The 13,735-nt window shown below is 38.8% G+C and overlaps 2 protein-coding genes across 2 annotated transcripts in view; one reads left to right on the top strand and one right to left on the bottom strand.

Moving 5' to 3' along the window:
- Window positions 1-1,480, top strand: part of PEX3 (peroxisomal biogenesis factor 3) — a 22,798-nt gene extending 21,318 nt beyond the window's left edge. The window contains exons 11-12 of the mRNA XM_062572444.1: window positions 211-307; window positions 715-1,480. Coding sequence (XP_062428428.1) covers window positions 211-307; window positions 715-798 — 181 coding nt within the window. The 3' untranslated portion in view covers window positions 799-1,480. The remainder of the gene's footprint in view (window positions 1-210; window positions 308-714) is intronic.
- Window positions 131-13,735, bottom strand: FUCA2 (alpha-L-fucosidase 2). Its single transcript, XM_062572443.1, has 7 exons — window positions 13,509-13,735; window positions 10,616-10,803; window positions 8,468-8,807; window positions 7,626-7,836; window positions 5,569-5,759; window positions 4,257-4,365; window positions 131-2,748 (listed from the first exon to the last, which is right to left on the bottom strand). Exons 1-7 carry the CDS (start codon window positions 13,733-13,735, stop codon window positions 2,608-2,610), a joined length of 1,407 nt encoding a protein of 468 aa, XP_062428427.1. The 3' UTR covers window positions 131-2,607.

The raw sequence follows: 13,735 nt of genomic DNA, 5'->3' as shown, positions 1-13,735 counted from the left end.
AGTTTGCTCTGGTAGTTCTCTACAATAAATGAAAGCCTTGATAGGGAACAAACAACTTCATCTGTATTTTTAAATTTGCAGTCTATGCAAAACTAAATTGTACAAACTCTTACTTACAATTCAATAATTATTACTTTATAATAATTATAAAGTTTAATGGCTTTATCAATATCGAAGCAGGTAAAGGTCAACATTTTATTTCCCTCGTAGTCTTTCCAGCATCAGTCTTCCTTTAGCCAAGATAATTCCAATAATAAATGGACAGATCCATTCAGTATGCAGTGAAACTCCCAGTCACTTTGTGCAGGTAAGAATTTTCCTTATTTTAAACACCCCAAATTTTTGAAATATAAGTTTCAGTTTAATAACATACTTCAGTATGTTTGATTTCATTGCCTTTAAAAGGCAGCAAGAGCAACTGGTACACCATAAACCTTTTATAGATTTGCACGCTACAGAAAGATGCTTTTCTCCTCCTCCCCACGCTCCCCCCCCCGGAATCTCTTCTCTTTGCTAAACTGTACAGAAACACAGAAAAGTCAACAGGAGCCTATTTGCAGTTCTGCTCATAAGCATTTCTAATACAAGAAATTAGAGTTAAATCTCTTTGGGAGTGCCAGGTGCTCTTCTTATGATGCATAAGTACTACTGCAGTAAAAACAAGAAAGTGGTGGGTGTGTTGCTTAAGCAGTTTCTTCTTTCAATTTCTTCCAGGACCTGTTGATGATGGAACAAGTGAAAGATTTTGCTGCTAATGTGTATGAAGCTTTTAGTACCCCTCAGCAGCTAGAGAAATGAACTCCACATAAATAGGAATAGATCACATATTTATAACATATCTCTTGTGACTACTGATGAGACTGGGTTAATTTTATAATGGTGTAGGAATGGTAGACTAGCAGAGGGAACACATATACTGAAAAAGTTGGGAGTGAGCCTGTATTTGTTCTATCTAATAGAATTCTGCTTAAAACACCCATTTAAAAATACTGAAAGAATCTCCATATGTAGAGACTTTTCTATTAAGAAGTGGCTAAACTCTTCCTTAATTTATTTATGTTTATTTCATCCAAAAGGCATCTCATGACAGTGTTACAATAGTTATTTTTTTAAAAATTGCCTGCAATGCAGTGAGTTTTGGAAAAAAAAGAATTTAACAATAACTATTTAAGAACAGCAGAAAGCACACTCTTCTTCCCTAGAGCTTTTTCTTTTTATAAAGGAAAACTCCTCTTTCCTTGACTTTATGAACATTATTCCAAAGAATCTCTCATTATTCAAAAAGATGCACATTCCTCATCAAGATGCTGGGGGGTAGTATCCTTATTGCTTAAGCCTTAGAGAATGTGGATTTTTAGAAGTTCTCCTGTTTATGCTGTTCAAACAGCAACTGCTGTATACAATAACTTGTAAATATTTTATCTTAATTTGTATTAATTGAGCCCAGTTGTCTGTACTGTAATAAATTATTTTAATGTAAGGTTTGTGTGTAGTAACTTTAATAGCAGAAAAGGCAATACCTCATTGGCCCATCACCTAAAGGTTTGATATAGGAAAATAATAAAGTACAGGAAAGTTTGAAAGGGGAGTAAATGTAACTTGTAGAGTAATAGTTTTCCCTTTATTTATATTAAGAAAAAGAACCATTGATCTTTATGTTGAAATGAAGTTATCTTTTTTATTACCCTACCACTCCCCCTTTGCAAACCTCACACTGCAGGTCTGTCATTTCTAACAGAGATAGATGATGGGATTGGAACTTTTTCTAGTTGGATGCAATTCACCCTCTGTTTAAAGTGGTGTCTTTTTGCCAAAGCTGAAGATCCCTAGTAACTCCTGATTATATAAAAAAAAAAAAAAAACTTTCTCACTGAAGAAATTTATTTTAATAGTCCACTGCATAAAAAACAATGGATCTAAACAAGAGTAACTTTAATTTTAGAAAAATATACAAAGAACAGCTAAAAAAAACCCTCAGAGGTCTGATTATAGATCTTGTACTTAATCTCAGTAATAGACAGAATTATAAAAAAAGATAGGAGCTTATAAAATTAATGATTTTCATGATTAGAAACGTAGAAGTAATGCATATTTACGTATTTGTGGTGAATTCCCAACCATTACAAAACTCTCTATGCAAGTGCATTACTCTCCTTATCTGAAACTATCTGCCAGTTTTTAGCAAGCAACAGGAAAGCTTACTTTCCAAAGCCGTCAGTTGTTCTTTAACATACATTTTTGCTGAATCCGCATTTCTTGTTTTAAGGAGGTTGTATCATTGATAGCTACATTTGCTTTAACATGGGCTTGAGTTTGTTTTCTTCTTTCTCATGGCTTTAAAAAAGCAGCACCTCTTTTCTTCACATAATTTGGCAATAAACTCATTCAAAAGAAGAGTTGAGAGGTCAAGGTAGGTGCTGAAGCAAATTTCACACAGTGATTCAACTGTCCAGTATTAGATTCCATGAGACTCTCCATTCCATCCTTTAATATTAGCTTATCTTTCATTTAAAAATGAAATGATTGTTTCTCAGAGGAAGCAAGCAAGAGGTAGAAAACAGTGACGAGGTGCAGGGGGAACAGTTTGCTATCACCTGAGTGGATGGCTTAGTTTATGTTAGTCAGTTGCAAAGCCCAGCCCCACTGACACGGCAACTGCTTCAGACTTAATTGAGGTAGAGCTATCAGCATTCCCTTTTCTCCCAGTGCAGCCCATTTCAGCAGTTCCTCATGGCCAGTCAGCCTCACCTGAAATAGAAACCAAAACTATAATTTAAAAAAGCCTTTTCAAAGTACATACAATTGCATATTTGACAAAGCAGTGTTCTGCCATAGCTACTTTACTCAGATTATCCTGAAATGCCACTCATCAGCCAAATGGTATGACTGATTAAAGGTCGTAGGACCTTGCAAAAGTACTTGTAAAGTAGACACATAAGTAATAATACTTCTTAAAGCTAGTGGTGTTTGTCTAAATTCAAGTCCATAAAAGGTATATAAACTTTTCAAAAATATTTTGCACATGATTTGGGGATATAGGCATTAGGCACCAAAATGCTGAGCTTAGTATCACCTATGTCTTAAATGCCAGTTTCCTACTGTAGAATTTAGTCCTGAATTAGTATCTGTTTTAGAGAGTGCAGACAGTTGTCTCTGATTAAAACTGACCTAAGCAACCCCACAAACACCACACAAGTATGTTCTGTGGAGAGATGTTTATGCCAGCTAGTATGAAATGCTGAAAACAGTGGAGCAGCTTAAGGCCATTGAAGACCAGTCTTTACCACTCAAACATTGTTCTTCTGCACAGACAATCTAGATGCCTCTCCAAAAGTCGAGATGAATCTACATTTGTGTTTTAGATGATGTTTGGAGCATGCTTTTGAAATGACTGATCGTCTCCATTTGCAGTGCTTTCATCCTCATCACAAAGCTGTTTTAATTGTTCTCAGATGAAGCTAAACCAGAAGACAGTCCAGAAACACACTTAATGCACTTCAGCTGCTACTGAGCATCCAGTGTATGGGACCAGAATAAAGCTAATCCAAAGTGAACCCTCCTTCAGTGCATATAGTGTGGTTATCAAGTCCCAAGCACTAACAGTTCTGCTCTATAAATCTGCTCATACTGGGTCACACTACTTGCAAACATAGGTGCAGCTTCCACATCCTCAACTTCTCAGCATAGCTTTAAGATGGATATGTAGGGTCAGTGACTTGCTATTTTATGTCCCTGGAAAACTGACGTCCTTTAAATAAACTGTGCGCTCTCCCTTTGTCCAAGGACTTGATTTGAAACTAATGCATCCTTACAGCACTTACAATACAGCCATGCAAAGTCATGAGAATAGACACTTTATAGAAAAACCCTAGCTTAGAATCTATACTGGGAACAGGAGGGCTAGCAGAGTTTTTTTTTTTTTTCAGTTACTTGGCCTCTTTTTCTGATCCTCAGTTTGCAAGCTAAAATATATCCCAGCAACAACTAGGTCCAGCTTTGTTAAATAAACATCCCACTCAGAAGACTATGACACAGAAGGTCCTGGAATGAAAGCTAACATTTTGCTAGGTCTCTTCTAATATTCTCTGTCCTAGAAGGTAGGCATTCTCACAAATATTAAAACCTAGAACAAACACTAATGGAACATGATAAACATTTGAGTTATTTTCCACATGCCTTAAGAATACATTCATTTCTTACATTATGTATTTTAAAACTTCACTGTTTTAAAGAATCAAGAGAAGAAGAGTCTATACCTCTGTTTCTCCAACCTTAGCCTGTGGTTCACCAAGTGCCAGAGTTCCAGAGATTGGCCAGTTAAGGAAAATTGCATAGACTTTGCCTTCTTTAGGACTGAAGGTGTACCTGGTTGGAAATGGAGAACAGAAATGCATGTCAGTTTTCCCTGTAAATCTTCCAAAGTGGTATATACCAAAGTCATATACATCTCAAGATAGGAAAGAGATTTGAAAAGTTAGCATTAGTTACGTTTTCACACGCATAACCTTCTTTTCAGATAATCCATACCCTTTAATAAACTACTATTCCCTGCAAATGTTCCAACAAACTAGAGGCAACGGAGACTATTAAGGAACTGAAATTTAAGATCCTCTGTTGCATTTTTAGCAAGTATATAATACTCACCGCTGCTCAGTCACATACGAAGGAAGTTGTGGGATAGAGGGACTCTGACAATTGCAGGTTTATTCAGGAAATACGGTAATTCACATCCATAATCAAGCATATAGTAACTCCACAGAAAAATTAAATAGGAGTTTATGCAACAGTAAAGACTTTCATCCAGCAGTTAATTTTTAAAAATTGAGTTTCAGCAGACATTATCCACAGTCTGTCCTTGGTAATCTTGTGGTACATATTTGAAACATTTCTCCTGACTTCCTTCATTTTAATTACAGCTGTTTTTTTATTGTTCCCAGAAATGATTTTACTAAAGAGCCGATGTTTTAGCATTTCAAGGCTACAGCTAGACAGCCGGATCTTACTGGGAGCAAGAGTAAAAGAAAGCCCAGTGAGGCAGAAAAGAGGGTCAGACCAAAGCCATTATAGATCACTAGGTGTTATAGCAGCTATGAGGGAGAGGGAGGGAGGGAAGTCCAGAGTCTGGCTGAGTTTAGTGACCAAGCAATTGCAATCATTTCCCTATGCCTTTTTACTTCATGTAGTGTGGAGTATATTAAGACAGGTTCCTAGTCTTCTTCTCCTGTTTCTCAGCGAGAACTAGTATTTCTACTGTACAGATAAACACTTCATAGTAGTTCTATACTTTGGATTTATTTATTTTTAAAGTTTCTGTTGCCAGCTACACTAAGAAGCACAAAATCGTTAAGGGACACAAGCAATCTTCCCTTCAGCTTCAGCATTATCCCAAAACTATCTTCTTCGACACTTGTTGTCTACTTACATCTTTATACACACCTTTATGTGCGCAGCTAAAATGACAAAAGTATACTTTTCTTTCCAGCATACAGAGTAAGCTGTAAGTCATGAAAAATATTGTATAAGCTTCTGCTGCATTATATTGTCTCCATTTTGGTTCAGTAGCCTTACCACACTTCTGGTGTGACAGTGTCGTTCTGCGCTCTCCACGGCTTAGTTCCATAGATGGCTTCTCCATTGACTTTCAGCCAGGTACCCATCTGCCTCAGGCGTTCTTCAAATACAACAGCAATGCGACCATCATGAGTGGGCCCAACATTCATCAAGAGATTACCCCCACAAGATACTGTTTCTACAAGTTGCTGAAATGTTTTTAAACACACAGAACATATGGTTAAAATATATATGTATGTGTGTGTACACACACACACACACACTTTGAAGTATTTACTGAAGCCTGGTACGTTACTTCAGAATAATGCATTGAACTGGCTGTGTAACTGCTATGTGTTTAGGCTTGAGGGGCCATCCCAACAGTCAATGCAAAAATCTAGCCTCCCGTATGAGGAGGCTCTGTTGTCAGTTTATAACGACAGAAAATAATGACATCCCAAACACAGTTTCACACCAGTAGTTCTGACTGAATCTACATTTGAGTAAGATTCTACAACTTTTTAAGCATTTTGAGTTCTGCAGAAACTTCATGAGAGTTTTACCAACAAAACAGGGGATTAATTCTCTACATGAGAGGATAATAGGGCACATAGATGCCACTGTCATTTTTACTGAAGCAACTTCTTGCTCTAATGTTCTCCCTATTTTATAGCAACAACTGTAAAACAGTAGGAAGCTTTGGATATTTTGTATCTAGTTTTCACGAAACATTTAGAAGAAAGTAAACCACACTATTTTATTTAGAAAAGAAAATAAAATCTTGTCTCTGAAGGTACTGTATTTTCCAAATATTCTATCTTTTGCAAACAGAACCAATACGAGAATAAGCATTCATATATTAATAGTAATCATAGACTTCAGGGCCTGTAAAATGCATGTAGCATATAACTGAGTATTGCTGCAACAGACAGAATGTACAGATGGAAATTTAAATGAAAATTACTACTATAAAATGAATGTTCCTACTGTAAAAATGCCAAAAGAGGATGGATGAATGACTGTCTTCATGTCAGTGGACATAACAGTAAAAAAAATAGTCCATTTAATCTAGATGCAAAGGTTCATTCATCCTGGAATAGACTTTCCCTGGATCTGTTAATCCAAGCAGCATACAGAAAAAACATGCAAACAATTTTACTAATAAATCTTTTAATCTCAACCCTTGGTGATCACAGATTCTGGCTTCAAGAGATTACACTGTGGCATTGGTGCAAACGTAGCCACCTGCAAACAGGTTGCTGATCCTTCTACATCAACATTTGTGTTCACACCCACACTGCCCTCCAGAGATCAAGGACTGAGAGGCATGAGTCTGAGGAGCAGACAGCTGGGGATTTGAATGAATTTGAGGTCTCCTGCTTCTGAAAAGAGCTTATTTCAATTTGAAATTTTCTCTTGCAGGGAACAGATTTAGGTTAAGTAACAGTAGTAAACAATCATCCCTTTACTAGGTGAATTAAATATATTGTAATCTTAAAGATAAGTTTTCCTTTCATCCAGTTTTCTTAAGTTTCAAATCTTTTCTTTTTTAATACTTTAGACTAACACATCAAATATCTTAACATAAGATATCTTGTATCTGCTAGTGTTTACCAATATAAATGCATTAAAAAAAAGTTTCTCTTTGCAAGGTAAAAGACTATTAAGAGGGATAAATCAATTCTAGCTAGAACGGGAAAAGATACAGCCTTCAATCAGCGGTTCCTAAATAGGAGCTGTGAAATCACAACTGTTTGCTTCTCATCGACTTTTATGTAAAGTTACCAGAAACTAGTAAGACAGACTTTCTAGGTCAGTCTTTGGCCAATTACTCACCTAAGAAACTGACTTAACTTTTATTAGGTAACTTTTCTCATAGTCATTCCTATAAAGTCAGTAAGAATAACATGGATATTTCATCCTACCAATGTTAGGCTGCAAGTGAACAAAATGATTTATAATTTCATGGATAATTAAAACAATATTTGTATTAAAAATACAATTGAAATATGATACCATATAATAATCAGGAGGGAGAAGCAGAAGTTGCATGCAACCCATTTGTCCTACTGTACCTTAACCAAGTCCTCAATGGTGAGGTAATCATCAAGCTTTGCGTCCCTCCTGTAGCCCCACGACTGCTTATCAATAGTCATACAGTTCTCCCACTTATGAGGCAAAAGGTGTCCAGGGTTATACCGGTCACTACAAGTGTAGAAACCTCCATGTTTACAGATGCTACCAACTCCCCAGCGGTCATTTGTCACAACTGTATCTCGAACTGGACTGAAAACAGAAATATTTTAAGTTTATAATTTTTAGTTTAAGAACTGCAGTTACAATCAATGGAATCTCTTTCCTCACCTCCCAGAAAATAATATGTAGGGTGAATTCTGCACTACTAATTTATTACAATTTGATTGAGTGCAATTTCAGGGATCCTATTCTTGTTCCTTTTCTAGTAAAAGGCTCAGCATTTATTAGGGAAATATGCTGGAAACTTTCACATGAGATCTGCAAGAAAGCAGGCTGCACCGCATATCCACTGTCAGACACATAACGACAACAATGTACCATATTCCTAGATTATTCTGCTATCCTGTTTGCCCATGCAGTACACAATAATTATGGAAGAATATAGTTAGGCAGAATAATTGATATCATCTTAACTGATAGATGGGTAAAAAGAAAGGTTTTTTTTTTGTTTTTTTGTTTTTTTTTTTTTTTTTTAAAAAAAAGCAAGCTTTGATTTTTCTAGGGAAGGTCTGCATTCTTGACACTTCATATTCCAGAAGAGTTAAGATACAGTTAAGTCTCCATAAGTAAAGGCAATAGGTTCCACACAATATACAGAAAATGAGACCAACAAGAAATGGAACAGTTTCAGATAAGGAACTATGATAGCATCATTATATACCTGTCATTATACAGCCAAGCTAAGAAACCAGTGCTGTTCCAGTAAGTATCGGGCGCATTTCCATTCCCATCAGACCAAATTATTTCTGGTTGGTACTTGGTAACAATTTCATAGAGTTCTGGTAACGATTTACTGGTTGGAAACTTTCTTGTTTTGAATACATTTGTGGCATCCTCAAGAAAGAGAGGGTTGAACCATTCAAATAAGGAGTGATATAACCCAAAATGCAGATCAGTCCTGTTTCTAATAGCTGTTGCTAGTTCATCCACAAGGTCTCGTTTTGGTCCCACATCAACAGCATTCCAGTTCCAAGAATATTTGGACCCCCACAAAGTGAAGCCTGAAAAGAAAAAATTAAATAGTAGGAAAGGGAAGCAGAAGAGGGAAAGTTACAGTTCTTCCACAGTTTACGTGTGTGCACGCACATGTACGCGTATATTTTTTTTTCCTCTTTCCACACACATGCATTTACAAATATATTTAAAAACAGGAAACTTCCAGGTCTGTACTAACTGAGGATAATTATTCCTTCCTCCTTAGTTGTTCACTCCATTCAAATATCCCAATTAAATTAACCAAAAATATAGCAACTTTGGAGGCATCTGGATTTCCACAGACTGTTTCAAATATAAACTCTCAACATGCAATCAGCAACAAGACGACAAAATGCTCTTTTATTGCAGAATGCTCTAGCTATCATTACATTCAAAAAATATTCTCCTCCTTCCCATCTATATCTTATGCAAACCTTCACTTTTCATTTATCTTGACATTTATAACAGCTTATTTACCCAGTTAGTAGATGTACATAAGCAGAGTGCAAAAACTCCTGGAAGAGCTTTTAAAATATCAACATTAATTATCAGGAGGAATTTAATTTTTAAGACATTCAGCAATCCAGCCTAAGCCCTTCAGATTCCACCACCAGCTCAACTCTCACTTTCAAACTGCTTTACAAGCATTGCCTAATAAATCTTACAATATTTTTGTGAAATATGTGTAATTGTATCTTCTAGACAAACAAGCTAAAAATTCATGTCCAACATTACTGGACAGACTAAATGAATCTTTGTTCTTTTTAAGTCAGTGAGAATTATGCCACAGGCATCACTAGAATCAGTTTTGTGAATTTTAGTAACAATTCTGATGCACAAGTTACTAGTTGTTTGTCCGGTATCCATATCTCCCCAAACAAAGGCAATGTTCACTAGATGTGCTGTTACGTTGTTTCGTCATATCTTTCGCTTTTCTTTACTATCATGTTTCTTTATAACCATTTTTTTTTCTTTACTTATGTCTGCAAAGTATCTTATAATTATGGTGTCAAAAATCAACAGCATCTGAAGTTCTCCTATACCTTCATAGAAAAGGCATGCAAATGTAGAAGTTCAGTCAAGTCTACCAGTCAGCTAGCTACATCACCTTATAGTATCTTAACAGCAGTCACAAAAAGCAGAAAGAGAAAAGCATGGGAGGTGTGAGCTGAGATTTGAGAATAAATAATGGGACAATGGCTCAGGCAGCCCACAAAATGATTTTCTTAATAATAAACTTCTTGCATAACTTTAGGTACTCACATCTGTGTTTTCATCTCCAGCTGTAAAGCTGTAACGTTCTGCCTTATTTATTTCACTGCAAGTGTGACACCTGTCATCTTCAGAGACCCAGTTCAGATTTTACCATCTACAGCATCAGGAATAGCTACACCCTGTATATGTTTCTAACTCTGAAGTGAACTGCTGGAACATATTCTAAATTCCTTGGATAAATCTACAGAGCTAGTTAACTGCCTGCACACAGAGTGTTCTCTGCATAAAACAGCACACTTCTGCTGGTTCCTTACACAACAGTTGGAAAAGAAATAACTACTGCAGGAAGCTCAGCAGTACCCACTGCTTCAGGCAAGAGAACAATAGCACAAACAGTTCCTCCTTCTATGAAAGTTTTATGACTACAGCTATCATGCAGAGGTCAGGAAAATAAATGCACACTTCTTGGGTGGGTCTTTTTCTTCAGCTGGGTTGGGGCAGGTAAATCAGTCTGCCTGACTTTCTCTGCCTCTCTCTTAGCAAGCAGGAAAGTCACCTGGGCTTTTCTTCAGCTGATAGAAATGTAGCAATTACTAACATTCACAAACCTTCTATTTACCTTCATGATGTTTTGAAGTCAAGACAACATATTTTGCACCTGAAGCCTTCAGAATATCTGCCCACTGGTTGGGATCAAAGAATTCTGCTGTAAACAATGGTCCAAAGTCTTCATAACTAAACCCAGGTGGATAATTTGCCTCCATAAATTTTACATAGGGCTCTCTCTTTTGCTTCTGCCAGTACCACCTAAAAATACACAGTAAAAATACAGCTTCTGACATACTATGTAAACACATAAAAGTGAATTGAAATCATCAGCTCCTATTTGCATTCACACTGAGGCACATGCTGTTACACGACACTGGAAATGAAATAAAATTACTTCAGAGAGTAACAGTTTAAGTTATCAAAGATTCTATCCCTGGCTCTCTTTTCCTTGTGCTCTGCTTCTTTCAAGCACTCCACTTTGGAAAGGTCCTGAGATTTTATCTGAAGATATGTCACAAAGCAGCTGTACTTGAAGAACGGAAAAATTGGTAGCCTTTTTCAGTACCCAGATCTGGAAAAATTACAAGAGGGCACAACTATGCAGTTCACATAAGCAGCTCATGTGTCACTAGAAATGCCCTTTTTCTGGACTAATATGACTCACTCTTCTCCAGTCTCACGCATCAGTCAGATACCCCTGCTCCGCTACCCACACTGCAATTCACAAATGTGCAAGCCAGCAGCTTTACCTCTCTCCTGGTCGAGAGTCCTCCACACCAAATGCAGCTGATTAACCTGATACGCGAGCTGACACTCGTGGCCCCAGAGCAGGAGAGAGGCCTCACTGCAGAGTGCTATACCCATAGCACATGTGAGGCTGTGAACCAAAATAATTCTACTAGAAGGCACGTGCTCCTGCAACAGCCTGTTTCTGCAAGACCTCCTCTTGTTACAAACAGGCTCTAACTCTCAGATATATCTCTCTCCCTCAATCCACAGGACCAGGGCATGCAGATTTAAGAACCAGAGGAGAAGTAAGACAATGACCTCCTTTTGCAGCCCACTTCTGTGAGGCAGGGACAATTTCTATCCTGTTTTTCCATCACATCAATACCTGATCCAGTAATGTCACTATCCCAACTGCCCCAGTCCACAGCAAGGTTTTGACCTCTGCTCTGTTAGAATGGTCTCTCACCCTCACCATGGACAGAGATCACTGATAGAGCATTATTTGTTTTCAGCCTGTTCCATCCCTCCCCATAATGAAAGAGGAAATCCAAGAAGAGCATGCAACAGTCCTTAAAGCATAAACAGCCTTATTGCTGGAAACCTAACAGCAACACACATTGTGACTGCTAGTATTTATGGGGAAAAAGGTCTGAAAGGATTTACCTTTCTACAGATGAAGCCAAGCAGCAAAATCCTGTTTGCAAATTTAGGCATAAATGAGTACAAGTTCAAAGGGAAAGAATAAAGCAGTACAGAACAGAACTTGAATGTCCCAAATGTGTTCATATCTTTGATCTTGGGTTGGACTCAACTTAATTTCTGTAACACTAAACCTACCACGTGGATATTGCTGAAACCTTCTCAAAGGCACCTCAGCATAAACAAACACAGACACTGGCAGCCAGTAGGTTTAAAAAATAAAAATAAATAAATAAAAATGAATGCAGAGACAGTCTTCCTGACTGAACCTGAAAAAAGGAGTCTCACCTGAAAGTATGCAATTGCATTAAAAAAAAAGGTAGATAATATCCTCTTGCTTTTCTGTGTCATGCTGCTTGCTAACAACATTAAAAACTGCTGGAATAAAAGTGTTAAGTTTCAGAAACATACTGACCAAGGTTGCGCATCTCTGAGGAAAGGAAAACAGGCTGGATGACTGCTAGCATTTATGACCTTCTATTTAAAGCTGTTAACAACAGACCTCCATTACTGACTATGAGCACTATTGGAGGTCCCTGGAGCAGCTCCAAACCTACACATACCAAAGGATGGGAGACAAACAACTTTATCAACTACATTAATGTGTTTTGAGGTCTTTTCAGAAGAACAGCAAAAGAACAAAGGTGTGAGCCTGAATCTGCACACAAGCATCAGAGCACAGCACTCCAAGCAAGGCCTGAACCCCTCCAGAAGTCATTAGGTAGTAAGTGGAACACATTTAAAAAAAAAAAAAAAAAAAAAAAAAAAAAAAAAAAAAACTTTAGGAAATTGAGAAGAGTAGGTTGAATTTTGTCTATGGAAAATAGTCATTCGCTTATAGTGATGTTGGTTTGTTTTATGGACACTGCACTAAGCTTTGGACATTGCATTAAGTTCTGTCAGAGATCCATTACCTTCCATTAGAAAGATAAACATGACTTATTCAAAGTCACACAGGAAACATGTGGCAGAGCATGCAAATTAGATGGCAAAACAACTGGCTTCAGTCAGAGGTCCTGAGCCACTGAACACTCACGCAACCCAAAGTTTTCACCCAGCTTCTGAATTAAAGTTACTTGCAGGATCAGAGCTTTAGGCTCTTTCCAGGGGAAGAACAAGCACATCAGCCTGTCTGATCAAGTAAGGCCTCCTTCTGCCACTCAGCAGTAAAACAAATCTTTCTGCTCCCCAGCCTCTCTGCAGCGTTCGCCAGCACACGCACAAGCGTTAGGGGCAGACAGGCCGGCGGACACACACACCGCAGCCCCATCAAACCTCCGCGCCCTTCGCGAGCCAGGCCGCAACGCTTCCGGCTTCCCCGACGCGGCCGAAGGCCCGTTTCACACCCGCCTCCGCTCCAGGGCCCGCGCGGGGGCTCCCGGCCGGCCCCTTACTTGAGAGGGGAGGTGGCGAGGGGCGAAACCACCCGCACACCTGCCTGCTCGAGGAGCCGCTCTCCTGGAAGAGCCTAAAACCCGCGCCGCGGCTCACCAGCGGCAGAGGGGCCGGCGCGGCGCGGCGCGCAGCCCGCTCACCAGAACCACTCGCTGCCGAAGCTGGGCACCGAGAAGACGCCCCAGTGGAGGAAGACGCCCAGCTTCGCCTCGTCGAACCAGGCGGGCAGCGGCCGGGTGTCCAGCGACCGCCAGGTGGGCTCGTAGCGCGGCCCGCCGCCCGCCGGCAGCGGCGCCACTGCCACCGCCAGCAGCAGGAGCAGCAACGGCGGCGGCGCGGCACGGGCGGCCGCGGGGGACATGGCCAT

This window comes from Rhea pennata, chromosome 3, assembly GCF_028389875.1.
Source record: "Rhea pennata isolate bPtePen1 chromosome 3, bPtePen1.pri, whole genome shotgun sequence".
Lineage (NCBI taxonomy): Eukaryota > Metazoa > Chordata > Aves > Rheiformes > Rheidae > Rhea > Rhea pennata.
The sequence above is the reverse complement of the archived record's forward strand: the minus strand, read 5'-3'. Positions and strand labels throughout refer to the sequence as shown.